This window comes from Ursus americanus, chromosome 26 (assembly GCF_024610735.1).
Source record: "Ursus americanus isolate L20-20 chromosome 26, mUrsAme1.1.p, whole genome shotgun sequence".
NCBI classification, from domain to species: domain Eukaryota; kingdom Metazoa; phylum Chordata; class Mammalia; order Carnivora; family Ursidae; genus Ursus; species Ursus americanus.
The window spans coordinates 11420378-11437396 of NC_142152.1; the positions used below are offsets into that span (position 1 = coordinate 11420378).

The 17019-nt window shown below is 59.9% G+C and overlaps 1 protein-coding gene across 10 annotated transcripts in view; it reads left to right on the top strand.

The window, feature by feature from the left end:
- PLEKHG3 (pleckstrin homology and RhoGEF domain containing G3) overlaps positions 1 to 16802 on the top strand; it is a 40686-nt gene extending 23884 nt beyond the window's left edge. For 6 of the 10 annotated variants that reach the window (XM_087856011.1, XM_087856006.1, XM_087856009.1 and 3 more), the window contains 18 exons: positions 1317 to 1703; positions 2757 to 2854; positions 4088 to 4157; positions 4500 to 4546; positions 4658 to 4808; positions 4896 to 5027; positions 5255 to 5437; positions 5791 to 5883; positions 6133 to 6219; positions 6443 to 6476; positions 6797 to 6895; positions 9181 to 9270; positions 9711 to 9749; positions 10200 to 10219; positions 10713 to 11111; positions 11514 to 11627; positions 13313 to 14717; positions 15426 to 16802. In XM_087856011.1, coding sequence (XP_087712137.1) covers positions 1356 to 1703; positions 2757 to 2854; positions 4088 to 4157; positions 4500 to 4546; positions 4658 to 4808; positions 4896 to 5027; positions 5255 to 5437; positions 5791 to 5883; positions 6133 to 6219; positions 6443 to 6476; positions 6797 to 6895; positions 9181 to 9270; positions 9711 to 9749; positions 10200 to 10219; positions 10713 to 11111; positions 11514 to 11627; positions 13313 to 14717; positions 15426 to 16159 — 4143 coding nt within the window. In that variant the 5' untranslated portion in view covers positions 1317 to 1355 and the 3' untranslated portion in view covers positions 16160 to 16802. The remainder of the gene's footprint in view (positions 1 to 1316; positions 1704 to 2756; positions 2855 to 4087; positions 4158 to 4499; positions 4547 to 4657; positions 4809 to 4895; positions 5028 to 5254; positions 5438 to 5790; positions 5884 to 6132; positions 6220 to 6442; positions 6477 to 6796; positions 6896 to 9180; positions 9271 to 9710; positions 9750 to 10199; positions 10220 to 10712; positions 11112 to 11513; positions 11628 to 13312; positions 14718 to 15425) is intronic. The other 4 variants (XM_087856010.1, XM_087856012.1, XM_087856013.1 and 1 more) reach the window with 4 other exon arrangements.
- Positions 16803 to 17019: the final 217 nt, after the last annotated feature.

Consider the following 17019-nt stretch of genomic DNA (forward strand, 5'->3'; position numbering starts at 1 on the left):
CCTCCTTGTAGCTCTAGCCTGTGGTCTAGTAATTTCTGAGCCCTAGAAATAGGGGTGGAAGACTTTGGGGCAGTGACAGTGAGAGTGATGCTCTGGAACTTTGTTCCTGTGCAGGCAGCAATGAAATGCACATTCTGGAAGTGGTGTTGGTGAGCTGTGGTCTGCTGGGGTTGGGGTAGAGCGTCCCTGGCCATCCCAGAGGCCTTAGCCCCTGCCAGACTTACTGCTCTGGGTTGTTCCAGGTGGGCCTGCCTGTGAACAGCACCACCTGCTCAGGGTCTAAAGTCCACCTGAGGCTGTGTTTGCCTTACCTGGGAGCAGTTTCCTGCCTGCTGGGCTGCCTGACCTCATTGTGCTAAAGGGAGTTCAGAGAGACTCATCGGTGGCTCAGGCCTGGGGCATTTCCTGTGCGCTGGGAGCTGGGGTGAGTCAGGGCCTGTACCAGGTGCTGGGGTTGGGGAGCCTTTGTCCTCTCTCCTCTGCCTCCCTGTCAGTATCCAGAAGGCTTCAGAGGCGTTCATGGTGCAGCTGCTGGTGCCCCCAGAGATGTCCTGATCCTGAGGAGAATCTTACCCCCCGGCATGTGTGTCGTCTTAGATCCCAAGGGCTAGATCTTCAGCTGTCCTTGCTGGTGACCCCAGCCCAGGCCCCGACAAGTGGGCACTTGGGAAGTGCTTTTTGACAGTTGCTATTATCATCACTGTTTCGATGGTTTATGGAGCCCTTGCCCCAAGCCAGGCACCACGCTCAGACCTGTCCATGCAGCAGGTCGCTCCCTTCTCAAGGACACAGCCCTGGGGTAGGTTCGGAGAGGCTGGGTGCTTTGCCGGAGCAGCGGGGCTGGGCTTGGGGTTCCTCCTGAAGGCACCCCGGCTTCTGGTTTGGCGGAGATGTCCTCTCTGCTCTCCTGGGGCTCGGGTTTCTGAGCCCTTGATTGTCCTTGGATGCGGTCACCCTCTCCTCTGGGGATGCCGGAGCTGTTGCAGTCAGGAAGGGATGTTACTTGGGCATCCCTGTGCGTGCTTGTGGAGTCTGAGGGAAGGACCTTCTGGACATTGTTTAAAACTGTGGTGAAATACACAAACAAAATTTCCATTGTAACCATTTTTAAGTGTATGGCGGTACAGTGGCTGTAAGTACATTCCCATTGTTGCTCCTCTGTCACCACCGTCTCCAGGGCTTCTCTTATCTTGCAAAATGGAAACTCTGTACCCATTAAGTACTAACTCCCCACTCTCTCCTCCCCCAGCAGCCACCCTTTTGCTTTCCTTTTCTCTGAGGATTCGGAGATTTAATTCTTTGTCCATCCTGCCCAGAACCTCCCCGGAGTGCCCTCGCCAGGCAGCGATGCCAGGATGCCCGTGTCTGCCTCCCTCCGCCAGGATGGCAGCCAGGAGCGGCCGGTGAGCCTGACCTCGACCACGTCCTCGTCGGGTTCCTCCCGTGACAGCCGCGGCGCCATGGAGGAGCCCAGTGGCCCCGAGGCTGCCGCCGAGAACGGGGCGGGCTCCTTGCGCGGCCGGCATCCACCCAACGGCAGCACCGGCTCCGGCGGCTGGCTGAGCGGGAGGGGGCCGCTGTCCCCGTTCGGTGGCCGGGCTGCGGCGGCCCCGGTGCACAAGCTCAGCTACCTGGGCCGCGTGGTGCGGGAGATCGTGGAGACGGAGCGGATGTACGTGCAGGACCTGCGCAGCATTGTGGAGGTGAGGCCCGCGCGCGAGCGGCTGCGGGGCTGCAGTGTGGCTGGCCTCCGGCTCCACGTGGCCCTGCTCGCCTGTCAACCCGCTTCCGACCCCGGAGGGAGCGTTCTCCCTGACGGTTGTGTCGGAAGAAGACTGCTCTGCATGGAGCAGGGGGGAGGCCTCGTGTCCCTGCTCCGGGAATCCTCAGACTTCAGGTCAGATCAGTAGCAGGGGCCAGTGGAACCTCCAGTGGACCCTCAGGGAGCAGGCACGGTTGATGGGGAGGGACAGGGACTGCTCCGTTCACAGAGACTGGACTCAGTGGGGCAGCTGGCCTGGATGTTGCCCGTCTGTGCCTGGATCCCTGCTCTGTTGGTTCCTGGCTGCGGGGTCTCGGGCACCTGCATTAGCCCCTGAGCCTCTAGTCCCTCCTCCGTGAGATGAAGACGCACCCACCTCGCAGGGCCAGCGTGACAGGCTTCTCCCTGCGGGGCGCCCGGGGAGGTGGCTGGGCGGCTGAGGCCCTCCGCTCGCAGCGGAGAGACCTGTATTTGTTTCCTGGGATTGCTGTAACAAATTATCACAGGCTGGGGGCTAAAATGCAGAGATTTCTCTATGTTGGTTTAGGAAGCCAGAAGTCAGAAATCAAGATAGTGGCAGGATTGGGTCCTTCTGGAAGGTCTGAGGGGGAGAATGCATTCCATGCCTCTCTCCCGGCTTCTGTTAGGTGGTTGCTGCCAATACTTGGATTTCCTTGGCCTGTAGATGTACTGTCCCGACCTGCCTCCATCTTCCCATTGCCGCCTTCTCTGGGTCACTCTATGTCCTTTCCTCTTATAAGGACACCAGTCGTGGGATTTAGGGCCCACCCTAAATCCAGTATGCTGTTGTCCTGAGATCCTTGAACGGATACTGATTTTGGGGAGAGAGCTCTCCAGCCCAGTACAGTAGGCGACGTCTGTGAAGTCACACTGTAGTTGTAAATGGAGGACAGAATGAGGTGTGGCTGGGGGAAGTAATGGGGGGTAGGACTGCTCCAGGAGGGGCTGGGTTCTGATGCCTCCCTCCACGCAGGACTACCTCTTGAAGATCATCGACACGCCTGGGCTGCTGACACCGGAACAAGTCAGCGCCCTCTTTGGGAACATAGAAAACATCTATGCACTGAACAGGTATGGAGCGGGCCTAACACATACTGTGTTCTGCCTGTGAGGCCCGTCTTGGGGCCTAGGGAGGAGCCCTGGATGTCCCTAGTCTCCTGGCTGTGACATGTGGGCCCGGGCCCTGACTGCTCACGGTGGGTCATGGTGGTCCATCCCTGTACAGCGGGGCAGTTAGCTCCCTGTTGGAGAGAGGGGACGTGGGACCACGTGCCCTGGGGCTGATGTGCCGCATCATTCGAGGCCATGGGCATGTTGGGTCGGCCTGGGCCAGCACCCCGTCAGGGATCTGCTGGCCTCTGGCACGTGATGCTCTTCCCTCTGTACCTTTGTGGCCCCTTTGTCTCTTTCATCTTCACCCCCCCACTTGCACATCTCTTCATTTCTTCTTCACCTTCCCACTGACCCCATGGGAAGTCGGGTCTCCCTGGGGTGATCTGACCTAGTAGGAGAATGACAGGCAAGACAGAATGTGATGGGAGGCGGTGAGCAGGGCCCGGTGAGGGGCTGCTTCGGGGCACAGGGGTTCCTTGAGGATCTGGTGTATGCTGACTGGGCCCACAGATTCCCCAGGGAAAGGACACTGGTTGGGAGGGGCAGTGCTTGAGGGGACAGCATTGGGAGGACAGGAGGACACTTAGCCTGGGCCCTTTCATGTGGGCTGTCAGGGCTTCCTGCTGGGCCAGCTGCAGAAGTCCAGGAGGGCAGGCACAGGCTGACTTGGGCTGGCTGGTGGTGGGGTCAGGAAAAGAGGTGCACAGGAGGAGGCATCAGGGGAACATTGTGTTTAGGGTTTCCCATAATGCCCCATCTAAGTTCTGAGGGTACTGGGACTCATGCTGTTTCTCTCCCTTTCCTGCCTCCTTTGGAACTGGGGGCCTTTGGTTCCATTGGGAGTCCCGTCTCTCTCTTCTTCCCCCTTTAATCTCTGCCTTTGTGTGTTTGACTCCTTCTGCCTGCAGAGGAGCTGTCTCCCCTCCCAAGGTGGGTACTGGTGTCCCCTGTCTCTCTTGCTTGCTGAGCATGTGGGTGTCCTTTGCTCCCTGTCTTTGCGGCAGTGCTGGGTACTTTCCGTGGTTGCTGGCCTGGGCGGGGCTCACTCTGAGGATGGACGCCCCGACTCTTCGGCATGCAGCTCGGGGCTGGCTGTGTATCTGGGCACCAGGAGGCTGGGGAGGGGGCGTGTTGGTAGCTGTGGAGGCTGTGCGCTGTCTGGGGTCTGATGACCACTCTCCCCTCCCCCAGCCAGCTACTCCGAGACCTGGACAGCTGCAACAGTGACCCTGTGGCTGTGGCCAGCTGCTTTGTGGAAAGGGTAAGAGGGGCTGCTGGGTCCTTGCCTCTTGTTCCGCCTTGCTGGGGGCTCCGAGGCACAGTAGTGCCCAGCTTAAGAGGATGTGTGGGTCCTGGAGGCCTCTGTCCAGGGGAAGTGCCGGGTGTCCTGTGTCAAATGGGAAGGGAATTCTGGGGTAGCGCCAGGGGCTGCTAGGTGGATGGGACCTCCCAGACAGATGGGTCCAAAGATGGATCTACAGGTGTTCAGGGAAAGGGGGGCAGAGTGTGCTGTGGGGGTCAGGGCCATGTCTTTGGTATACCCAAGTTTAGAGTCAAATGGGAGTCTCCCAGAAATCACCATCTTTCTTTGGTCTCCTCTTAGAGTCAAGAGTTTGATATCTACACCCAGTATTGCAACAACTACCCCAAGTGAGTAATTGGGGTGGAGAGGGGAGACAGAGTTATTTTGTGGGCCTGGAGCCCCCCACATCCCCATCTAGGCCTTCCTGGGTGGTGATGGCCCCTTCTCCCCGCTCCCAGCTCCGTGGCCGCCCTGACCGAGTGCATGCGGGACAAGCAGCAGGCCAAGTTCTTCCGGGACCGGCAGGCGCTCCTGCAGCACTCCCTGCCCTTGGGCTCCTACTTGCTGAAGCCCGTGCAGCGCATCCTCAAGTACCACCTGCTGCTCCAGGTAGCCCGGAGTCCTGCCGAGGGTGTGCGGGGCCGGGGCCGGGGCAGCGCTGAGGCTGGGCTGCCTATGCGCCTGTCTCCCGTCCAGGAAATTGCCAAACATTTCGATGAAGAAGAGGACGGCTTCGAGGTGGTGGAGGACGCCATCGACACCATGACCTGCGTGGCCTGGTACATCAACGACATGAAGAGGAGGCACGAGCACGCGGTCCGGCTCCAGGTGCTCCAGGGCTGGTCGCTGGGGCGTGGGGGCAGGCCGGCTGGTGGGCGAAGTGTGGCCGCTGTGCTGGGGTGGGGGGGAGGACCCGAGGGCAGGTTTCCGTGTGGGGCGGGCTGCTCGGAGGGGGGCCCTCGTGGCAGGGTGTGGGTGGTGGCTGTGTCTGGAGTTTCTGGGGCCCCTTGTCGGTGAGCGGCCTGACTCTGGGGGTCGGGGCGTCTCTGCCTTAGGAGGTTCAGTCGCTGCTCATCAACTGGAAGGGGCCGGACCTGACCATCTACGGGGAGCTCGTCCTCGAGGGCACGTTCCGCGTGCACCGCGTGCGCAACGAGAGGACCTTCTTCCTCTTTGACAAAGCGCTGCTTGTCACCAAGAAGCGGGGCGACCACTTTGTCTACAAGGGCCACATCCCGGTAACCAGGCGGCTGTCACAGCCTCTGCCCTCTTCCCCCCTTGCAGTGGGCCAGGCTCCGTTCTTCCTTTTTTTTTTTTTTTCCTTAAGATTTTCTTTTTAAGTAATCTCTTCACCCAACGTGGGGCTCAAAGTTACAACCCCAAGATCAAGAGTCTTGGGCTCTAACATCCGAGCCTGCCAGGTGCCCCAGGCTGCATTTCGTGACTTCTTCGTGGGCCCCGAGTTGGGGTGGATGCAGCTCCACCCTGAGATTACTCTGGCTGCCTCCCCGGATGGTCTCGAGGGGCTGGGGCGCAGGTCAGCCCCCGCCCCCCGCCTCCCGTGCTTGATGGCGCTCTCCCTCTGCCCCAGTGCTCCTCCCTGATGCTGATCGAAAGTACCAGAGACTCCCTGTGCTTCACCGTCACCCACTACAAGCACAGCAAGCAGCAGTACAACATCCAGGTGAGGGGCGGGCCGGGCTGCTCGGGCGGGGGACGCAGCCGCCGCCGCGGCTCTCCTCGCTGTGCTGGGCCCCACGGCCTCCCTCTGCGTGGTGGGGAATCCATGCAGGCCTCTCTGGGCTTCGTGTGGAGGAGTTCAGGTAACCTCACAGAGGGCCCCTGACAGGGCAGAGGCACCGGACGTGGCCCATGGCGCGCGGCTTCAGGCTTGCGGTAATAACCCTGGCTCCCTCTCCCTTGGTCCTTCCAGGCCAAAACGGTGGAGGAGAAACGGAGCTGGACTCACCACATCAAGAGGCTCATCCTGGAGAACCACCACACCACCATCCCCCAGAAGGTGAGTTCCCGGGGTGCAGGGACAAGAGGGTTCCTCAGCCAGCTCCACGGGCCCAGCAGTGCCTCACTCCACGTTGGCTTCACTCGAAAGCGGGGGTCAGTGCCCAGGCGCCATGGGCTTCGGCCCAGCCTTCGGGGTGTCCCGGTGCAGCAGAGCAAGTCCATGGGCCAAGAGAGGCGCGCACATAGAACATACTAACTGGGTGCGTTTCCTTTCCTTCCAGGCCAAGGAAGCCATCTTGGAAATGGACTCCTACTGTAAGTGTTCACTTTCTGCCTGCTTCTCCCTAATTGGGCACATTTCTAGGTCATGTTGCATCCTGGGGAAGCTCTGCCTGATACTACTGTTCCAGGGAGAATGGGGAAGCTCCTTCTGTCAAGGGCTAGGGGTCTACTGCAAGACCAGGGGCATGGTCCTGCTGGCAGGTGGGACTCCCACTGCCTAACATTTCTGGATGGAAGATGGAAGAAGCGGGAGCTCTGGAGGCTTCTGGCCCCTGGAGCTGGGGCAGGCAGCAGAGGTGTGGTCAGATATGGTCAGAGTCCAGGCCCAGGCTGATTGTCAGTCTCGTGTGCAGATCCCAGTCGGTACCGCTGCAGCCCAGAGCGCCTGAAGAAGGCTTGGTCCTCCCAGGATGAGGTGTCCGCTCACGCATGCCAGGGGCGCCGGCAGTCTGGTAAGGGATGGGCTGTGTGGGCAGAGAGGCTTCCTCACAGGACTCTTGGCCAGGAAGGGGACTCTCTGCAGTAGGATTTGGGGCTGGCTCTCACCTCCCCGGACATCCCGGGAAAGGGCGGGAGGGTGGGTCACTGGGCACATGGGGAGCACCCTGTCCCCGTGCTGGTGCTGCCCTCTGCCAGGCACCTTCGTTCGTGCCCTTCTTGCCCACCAGGGCTGGGCAGCCCGCCTTTTCCAGGTCCCTGAGAACACTTGCTCACTCAGGCCTCGGTGCTCCTTCTTAGCCTTCTTGTGACCAGAACCTCGCTCCTTTGCCACTCGGAATCCCGGGACTCAGCCAGGAGCGACGCTCAGACAGGGGTGATCCCCAGCCCAGTTCTAGAGAAGAGCAGAGACAGGACGTGGGGAAAGCGAGTTAGACATCAAGTGGCACCAAATCCAGACAGGAAATATTTACTTTGGGTCTCAGGAAAAAGTTCCGTTTTCCTCTGCTGCCTTTTCTTCCATGACTGGGCGTGCTACTCTGTACTTGGATTTATTGGAATGAATCCTCTGTTGAAAAAGAGAAAACTGCTTTTATTCTTAGTTCTGGGAGTGATTAGGGTGTGTGTTTTCTATGTCTGTTCATCTGTTTATACTCGGCTCTTTAGTCTGAGGCCCAGGGACAGTTTTAGCTTCGGCTGGGTACCTGCCAGACATAGAGGAGGTGAGAGTTGGAGTGACAAGTGTCTCAGAGACCCCTGGAGAGAAGGTTCGGGAGTGACTGGCAGCTTTGGCCTGGCATGGATCTCCAGGGTGCATTGGGCTTTGGCCACGACCCATGGGTCCCCTGACAACTCTGGGGAGTGACATATGGGCTTTGGTCTTCTGGAAGATGGAGCCATGTGGTCTCTGGAAGCTTTTGTGATTTTGTTTTGTTTGGTATTATTCTCAGTGGATCTTGAACTGTAGGCAGATTTGTGATGGTTGCAAATGTTTTATGACAGCCTGTGTGAAAAGCCCCCAACTGGGGGTGTTGCTTCCTAAGTTTCTGGCCCTCTTTGTTTTCTGTTCTTGCATGATGCTCTTCCTGTCCTTCTAGCATTGCCCTTGATTCCCCTTTAACCTGCCACAGCTTTGAATTGGCAGCTTCTGGCACAGGGAAGAGCTGCTGGTGGTAGGAACCGCAGTCGTGCCTGTAATGAAGTCAGCACCCACACTGTGGCTATCGTGGCACGCGGGCAGTGAGTCATTCTAGAGCTCCGTTTCCACAGAACCGAGATTTTTGCCTGTGACCCCTGACGGAGTCGGCTTCCGTTTGCTTGTTTGTGTACTTTAGTTTCAACCGTTATGAAACAAACATCTCTTTTAACACCTTCATTCTCTTAAGGTAGAGCGTGCCGACCAGTGTTGAACTTTTCCTTTTCTGGTGCCCGTGTGACAGCGTCCGTGGGGCGTGTGTGCCACTTGGGGCTGGGGGGTCACCACGGCAGCCGCGCACCCGAGGTGTGGTTCCTGTCCGTCGCAGCGTCCTCCCCTGGAGCGGCTCTTCTCCCTGCTTTTGTTGTTTGAAATCGGTCGATTGGACTTGTGAGAAGTGTGGGTAAAGACAGGCCAGCAAGGGGCGCCTGACCAGCTCCGTTGGTGGAGCGTGAGACTCTTCATTGTGGGGTCATGAGTTCGAGCCCCATGTTGGGTGTAGAGATTACTTTTAAAAAAATGTTTAAAAAAAAAAAAAAGCCAGCACGTTGCTGAGAGGGAGATGGGGCCCCATGTGAGCACCGCAGTGACGGCGTGGAGTCCCCTACGCTGTCTGCCTCCAGGCCTCCCCCTCACAGAGAGCGGAGATGGGCGTAGAGGTACGCTCTAGAGAAGTAAGATGCTGCTGTCACTGCTTGTCACTTGTTAAATGTTCTTGATTCCAAGTTTTAAGATGAAGGAGTAGGACATTTTGTAGTTCTCACCTTAAAAACAATCGGATTCACAGCGTACTTCTGTTGCGTGGATTGTGTGCGTGTACTCACACGTCTCAGTAGAAGAAACTTCTGCAGTGTGCCCCCCTGCTCAGGAACAGCTGAGAGACCTCACTAGGTTTTCCTTCTGCCTCCGAGTTTATAGTGGGCTTCCCAGTTAACACCAGTCGGGCAAGGACACTGTGGGCTGAGGTCAAGACTCTGTGGAGAGGTCCCTGGATACATGCCCTCTTACCCCTGCCTGCCTGTCTCAGATCTGTTCCCAGAAAGGCTGGGGTGCAAGGTGATGACACTCTCAGCCTAATGGATGTGTTCTGTATCTTGTTCCCAGAGCCTGGTCAGCGCTCGTTCTTTCGGGCCACACTCCCCAGCAGGCAGCGAGGCTTCATGGAGCCAGGCCTTAACGGCCGTAGGAAGTCCGGTGCGACCTCTGCTTTCCAGCCGGGGTGCTGCAAGGGGGCTTGGCCTCGGGTATAGCGTGGTGTAGCGCACGTGCTTATCGCAGGGGAGGTGGGGCTGGCCACAGAGCTAAGGATCTCCAGAGATGTGGCCAGTCGGTCTGAAGGAGGCAGCTTGGGACAGGGCCCGGGCGAGGAGCACTCCTGCAGGGATTTGGGCGGAGCTGTTCCTCGGGGGAGGGGCTGGCGGTCACAGCGGCAGTCTGGTGCTAGATGGGGGTGGCCCGGGCCCTGCCTTCCTGTGGGGCAGGTAGGAGGGCAGCCTCCCTCAGGCCCTGGGGCTGAGGGCGGCCAGGCTGGAGCGGACTTCGAGCTGGTGGCGCTGGCGCGGTGAGCATGGGACCAGGGTCAGACACGGCTGTTTCCGGGCCTGCACTGACCGTCCATGTGCTTTCCTTCTCAGAGCCAGCCAGACACCTGCTCAGGCAGCCCAGTGAGAAAGGTGAGTGTGAGCACGGCCGGCCCTTCCTGGCAAGCTCTAGGGTAGGGGCAGGGAGGGGACGCAGGTCACCTTCTGGGTGTCGAGGGCAGTTTAGAGGGGACCCTGTCTCTTCCTCCCTGGAGGTGGGCCTCACCCCTTGCTGTCTAGCCAGGGGGCTGAGCTCTCCCTCCCACACACTCCTAGCACCCTGTCCTCGGGTAACAGCCGCAGTGAGGGACACGGACCTGTGTTGCTCTGCGTCCCCTGGGGCCTCTGCATCCCCTGGGGCCTCTGCTCTCAGTCATTCCTTTGAAAGCCCAGGAGACCAGGGGAGGGTTCTGGGAGTAGGAGTCCCAGTGAAGCCTTCCCCAGGGGGTTCCTGGTCTCTAAAGAGGCTCTTTCTCCTGCTTACTGACCTCTTCTCCCCTCCCCCCTTGCCTGTGTGCTGGGACCTGGTCGTGGCGGGTGCAGCCAGAGCAGCAGGAATGAAGGTAAGGCCAGTGGGCAGAGGACTGGCCTGACAGGGGGATGGGCCTGCTGGGTCAGCGTCCCAGCCCCTTCAGCTCTCATCGTCTTTATGTGTTTGACAAATACCTGTCAGGCACCTACTGTGTGCTCGGCTCTGTCACAAGAGTCACAGAGATGAATAAGCCGTGGCCCTTGCCCTGGGGATCCTTCTGTACCCTTTTCCTGGAACAGTACCCTGGTGGTGGCCCAGCCTGGATCTTCTCCGTTTTCTCTCTCTGGGGCAGGCAGGCCTCTCTGGGTCTTGAGTTCCTGACCAGGCACCAGCCCCAGCTTTCCCAGGTCCCACCTTCCCATCTTGAGGACCCCCGCCCCCGTCCTTCTTGGGCCCTGGTGGAGACCAGGTGTTGGGTGTTCAGGCGTGGCTTTCTGGTGTAAAGCCTCCGTGCGCCTAGCCGCTGGCGGGAGGAGGGGGCTTGCCCAGAGCCTGGTCACGAGGGGGTCTTACGCTCTGACCAGCACGCAGGCAGTGCCGGCGCTCTCCTGGACTTCGGGCGGCCTCCTCGTACTCAGGGCGTGCAGCCGGAGGCCGAAGGGGCTGCTCGGGAGGAGGAGGAGGAGGAGGAGGAGGAGGAGGAGGAGGAGGAGGAGGAGGAGGAAGAGGAGGAGGAAGAGGAGGAGGTGGTGGAGGAGGAGGAGGAGGAACAGGCCTTTCAGGTGTCTCTGGAGGACTTGGCAGGGCATGAAGGCAGCGAGAAGGGGGCCAGACTGGATCCCCCAGGCTCGGAGGAGGAGGAGGAGGAGGAGGAGAGCCTGGCAGTGGCGGAGCAGGTAGCCGACTTTGCCAGCTCGCTGCTGGCCGCCCTCCACTGCTGGCACTATCGGGCCAACGCTTTACTTTTCTCCCGGGGCGCTATGGTGAGGTGTCTCTCTGATCTCCCCTCCTCCTTGCATGTTCCCTGGCCAGTGCATGCCCATCCGGGAGTTCTCTCCCCTGCCCTCCCACTCCTCTGTCCTCTTCCCTCACTCCTGCCATCAGCATCTAACCCCTTGCCCGCTGTCACGCCCTGGTGAGCCCTTGGCATGTGCTGTTCCAGTACTGGGCGTGAGCTAGTGTACTACCCAGTAAGCGTGACTAACTGGGTGGGGGCGGCGGGGAAGGGGGGAAGCCAGTGGGGCTGGATCCCCAGACTGGGCGGTTCAGGCTCGGGTCTCAGGCTGGCTCTCAGTACAGCCCAGCCCCCTTGGGGCTCAGAAGGTTTGCCTCTGTTGGGCTGCGGAAGGTCCCAGGAGCTGATGGTGGCCCTCTGCTTGCTGCAGGAGAAGGGGCGCAGGGAGTCTGAAGGCCCCAAGAGCCGCAGAAGGTCCAGCGGCCGGTCTCCGACGAGTACTGAGAAGCGCATGAGCCTGGAGTCCGCCTCTTCCCTGCCAGATGTGAGTGGCCGGCGGGCAGCAGGGCCCGTGAGGATGCCCAGAGTGCAGGTCTGCGGGTGGGACTAGCTGGCGCGGGCCCTCCTGTGGGCCCATGGGGACAGGGATCCCCCCCGCTCCCCTCCCCAGACTCTCGGCCCTTTAGGAACCCTGTCTGGCCTCTGGGCATATGGTGGGGTGAGCAGGCAGCCCCTTTCTATGAATTAGAAAAAGAAGCCCCTTTTTGACAAGATACAGTCTCTTGTCAAGTGCCGTATTACAAGTGACCGGATTTTAGGTCCCTTCAGCCAGGCCTCCTTGTATAGAGCATAAGGCCCTGCCCCCGCCAGCTAGCCAGACATTGGGCTTATGTCTGTGCCCCGCTGGGTACTGACATCTGGGCACTTCCTCCACATCTGATGTTTTATTTCTTCCTTCTGTTCCCTGCAGCAGCTCAGGTAGAAAGAGGCTCAGAGAAGTTGAGGGACGTGCCTGGCGTTGGGCAGCTTCTGAGGGGCAGAGCTGAGATCAGACCAGAGTCTGACTTAGAAGCCCACATCTCACTCCCTGCCACCCCATGCTGTCTGTGGGTGGGACCGATACCTTTGTTTTCCCAGAGTTACAAGAAAAAGTGTATGAGGCCTTGACCCCAGGGCGGGCCTCACAACCAGGGCTGGTCGAAACCTGGATGACATTGGATAGGAGTCTGGGGTGGTGCAGTCCCATGATAATAGGAAGCAAGCCACACGTATAACTTTAAATTTTCTAGCAGCCATGTTAACTAATTATTGAATGCCAGCTATTTCAACGTGTAATCAATGGAAAAAGCTATTCATGACAGTTTATACTTTGTATGAAGTTTTTGCAGTCTGGCGTGTATTTTACCCTTACAGCTGTTCTCAGTTTGGACTAGCCACATTTCAGGCGCTCAGAAGCCCCTTGTGGCCGGCAGCTGCTATGGGGGGCAGTGCAGGCCTCGACCATGGGTCCTGCTTTGCAGACTCTGGATTAGAGCAGTTGGCATCGGGTCTGGTTCCTCAGAATGCAGAGGGTCTGCTCTCCCTGAAGGCCGCTCGGGAAGCCGCCTGTACCGGCTGGTTTCGTGGTTCAGATGACCTTCATGGTGGTCAGGAGGAGGTTCTTGGCATCTGCTTCCTTCCTTACCTGTCTGCTGTGCATATGTGGCGTTGTGCCTAGGGCCGGAGGCTGGCTGGTAGGAGCCAAATCCCTGTCTTCACCCACTCTGACGGGACTCTAGCGTGTGGTCCTATTGCCCTCTGGACCCTCATCCACGCAGGAGATCCTGGCCCCTTGGGTAGTTGGGTTTGAATCCAGAACAACCCCCGTGTGGCCTCTAGGGCTTTAGGAAGCTGTCTCTCCATCAGGCATACCCTGTGCTGTGTGCTCCCACCTTGTCCCTGTCGCTCCCAGGCAGGCTGTCACTGAGAGGTGCCACCACTCTACTCCATCCGTGTTCCTAGAATTTTCCTTGGGTTTTATAACCCAAGACCACTAGCTGCATGATGACTGAGGGACATCACCACGTTCCTCTCCCTAAGGGCCTGTCTCCCCCACTCTCGAGTTGTGCTCCTTTTCATCGCCTCTGGTCCTAAACTGCATGCCCTCTCACTGGGCTTTGAGCAGGTCTTGCTGTCCCCTTCTCTGGGTCTCAGGGAAGGTTTTGGCTCATAGGAGCTCTCCTGTCCCAGGTTGAACCAGACCCTGAGCCTGAGATGGAGCAGGAAGTATTTGCTGCAGTGGAAGTTCCTGGCATCGAGGAGGTGCCCTCAGACACGGAGTCTCCAGAAGCCCTGGAAACACAGCTCGATGCCCACCAGGAGCTGCTGGGCCTGGACCCCCCGGGGGACATGGTGGACTTCGTGGTGGCTGAGAGCACTGAGGACCTCAAGGCTCTGAGCAGTGAGGAGGAGGAGGAAGAGGAGGAGGAGGACATGGCCACACAGGAGGCCGAGAGCCTCCTGCCGCCCTCTGTGCTGGACCAGGCCAGCGTCATTGCCGAGCGCTTCGTCGGCAGCTTCTCTCGGCGGAGCAGCCTGGCGCCGGAGGATGGCACGGCCGGCGGCTTTGGGAGCCCGAGGCTCATGAGCCGGAGCAGCAGCGTGCTCAGCCTCGAGGGCAGCGAGAAGGGCCCGGCCCGGCCTGGCAGCACTGCGGACGCCCTCAGCTCGCAGCCGCCCCCAGAGGTGGACAGCGCTGCGGGCGTGGCCGCCGAGAGTGGCCCTTCGGTCAATGGGACGGAGCCCCCGAGCCCAGGCTGCCCAGCGGAGCCCGACAGGTCTTCCTGCAAGAAGAAGGAATCGACGCTCTCCACCCGAGACCGGCTGTTGCTGGACAGAATCAAGAGCTACTACGAAAATGCAGAGCACCACGATGCGGGTTTTAGCATCCGGCGCCGGGAGAGCCTCTCCTACATTCCCAAAGGGCTGGTGAGAAACTCCGTTTCCAGATTCAACAGCCTTCCCAGGCCAGACCCGGAGCCCGTGGCTCCGCTGGGGCACAAGAGGCAGGTGGGCTCCCGGCCGCCCTCGTGGGCTCTGTTTGACCTCTCAGGACCCGGCCAGGCGAGCGCTGGGGAGCCAGCTCCTATCACAGATGCTGAGTTCCGGCCGTCCTCAGAAATTGTAAAGATCTGGGATGGAATGGAGTCTCCTGGGGAGAGCTCTCAGAAGGGGCCCTGCCAAGGCCAGGCCAACGGTTTCGACCTGCACGAGCCGCTCTTCATCCTGGAGGAGCACGAGCTGGGGGCCATCACTGAGGAGTCGGCCACCGCCTCCCCCGAGAGCGCCTCCCCCACGGAGCGGCCCAGCCCGGCCCACCTGGCCCGGGAGCTGAAGGAGCTGGTGAAGGAGCTGAGCAGCGGTGTCCAGGGCGAGCTGGTGACTCCGCTGCACCCCCGCATCGTGCAGCTCTCGCACATGATGGATGGCCACGTGAGCGAGCGAGTCAAGAACAAGGTCTACCAGCTGGCCCGCCAGTACAGCCTCCGGATCAAGAGCAAATCTGTGACAGCCAGGCCACCACTACAGTGGGGAAAGGCAGCTCCCATCGTTCCCTGCCTGCAGGAGGAGGCCGGAGCACCCTCAGGCGGCAAAGGTACGACGATGGGGGTGGGCAGTGGGCCCTTCCCACAAGTCTGGGGTAGAAGAGCCTTTTAGGAGCAGGTTGGCTCTTGGGGGAAAGGGACCCCTGTAGAACCATGACCGAAGAGAGGGCTGGACTTCGCACACAGGTGGCGTGAGCCCTGGCGGTTAGTCTAATGCCCAAGGCCAGGCGTGTGGCCTTGGTTGAGCCTCCTTGCTGCCCTCCCTGAACCCTTCCTGTGGAGCAGAGACCTTGGGGGGAAACATGGCCATGGGTCCTCTCTTCCAGGAGAGTAGAGGCTCTTGTCTTTTCCTTTGACCACTGACTCTGTTCGCTGCCTTTTCTTCATTCTTCTCATTGCCCCCCCCCCTTTTTTTTAAAGATTTTATTATCTGACAGAGCACAAGCAGGGGAGAGGCAGAGGGAGAAGCAGACTCCCCACTGAGCGGGGAGCCCGATGTGGGGCTCGATCCCAGGACCCCAGGATCATGACCTGAGCTGAAGGCAGTCGCTTGACTGACTGAGCCACCTGGGGGGTGTCCCCCCCCCCCATTGCCCTTTGATAAAGGGGCCGTGGATGGTGAATGTGATCTCTCTCCCTTCATAACCAAACCCCAGCAAGCAGCCTGGCCTGGAGCGTGAGCAGAAGGCAGTGCAGAGCCCTCACTTGCGCTCTCCCCTCCCACCCAGCGATTCAGTCCGCTCACTCTCTCCTCACAGGCACGAGAAAGCCCGTGCTGTCCCTCCTCCACTATGAGCAGACGGTGGCCCAGGAGCACAGCCCACCCAAGCCCGGCTCTCCTCGGCATTTGTCCTTCAGCCCCACTGCTGCCAACCCGAGGACCACCTCGCCTGGGGTCCGGCCCTCCTCTCGAAGCCCCCTCAGCCCCTTCGACTCGGAGACCTTCAACTGGCCTGATGTCCGGGAGCTCTGCTCCAAGTACGCCTCTCACGACGAGGCATTCCAGGCCGAGGGCAGCCGGCCCCGAGGCCCGCCGGTCAACCGCAGCCGCTCGGCGCCGGAGAACATGGTGGAGCCCCCTCTGGCGGGCAGGGTGGGCCGCTGCTGCAGCGTGGGCTCCGGGAGGGGCCGGGCGGGCCCAGAGGCCTCACAGCCCCAGCCTCTTGGGAGGTTGCCCCAAAGCAGGCTGGTCGGAGAGGAGGCCCTGTATGTCACCGCGGACCTCACCCTGGAGAACAACCGACGGGTGATTGTCATGGAGAAGGGCCCCCTGCCCTGCCCTGCTGCGGGGCTGGAGGAGGGCAGCGGGCAGGGACCAAGCTCGCCAGCAGCCATGGTGGGACAGGGCCTGGATTTCCAGGAATCTGGAATTTCCAGGAGTCCGGAGTATTGGCCAAAGGAAGAGGCTCCCAGGGACCCAGCGGACCCAAGCCAGCAGGGCAGAGTGAGAAACCTGAGGGAGAAATTCCAGGCCTTGAACTCCATAGGTTGAGTCTGAGTCCTGGGAGAGGGAGGAGCCGTGCGGTGGGGGGACGTGGAGGAACGTTGGCACACTTGCCCACAAGCCTGGGCTTCCCCTGCTCACACGAGCCCCTGAAAGAATGCTCTAGTGTGCTCAGCTAGTGTCTTCACCTGCTGGGAATGCCTTGGCGCTCTCCTGGGCTCATGGCGACTTTCATAGGCCCAGCTGAGCCCTTCTACCCACTGAGGCCAGTGTAGCCACTTCCCTTGTATATAGTTCCTCTCTAGTAATAAGCCGAATATTTAAGCTCTCCTCTTCCCAGGGAGAGCAAGCCGTGCCCAGGCCTCCAGTGTTGGGCTGACCACTGCCAGGCTGAGGAGCCTGCCCAGAGGAGACGTGGGAAGGTGGCCTGGGGAGGCTTGGCTCTTTAATTGTGCCTTTTCTTAGAATCCAGGCAGGAGCAAGGCCCATAATTTATTGCTTTCCATTCTGTGGTATATTTGTGTGCACATGTGTTTGTGAGCGTGTGTGCTTCTGTTGATTCCTCTCCCATGAAGAATGTAACGGACTGAGTTCAGGTACTCCTGTGGGTTGTGTTGCTGACCCTGTGGTTGTCGCTAATGTATATACATGTCATTATTTGCCGATGGTGCAATAACCGCTGCTGACCAACCGACCTGCGTGCGGCTCCTCACTGGGCCTCGCTGGGGAGGGGGGAGCTGACCGAGGCCGGGGCGCCTGAGGGAGGCGGGCCGTGGGGGCGGTTGCTTGCACGTTCCCGCATGTGTCATCTGTGCTCGCGGAGCGTAAGGCACCAGGGTGCGTGCGGGGAACCTGTTCTCTGCCCGACCTGGTGTCCTGTGGGGGGACGACACCGTGCCAGCCTTGAG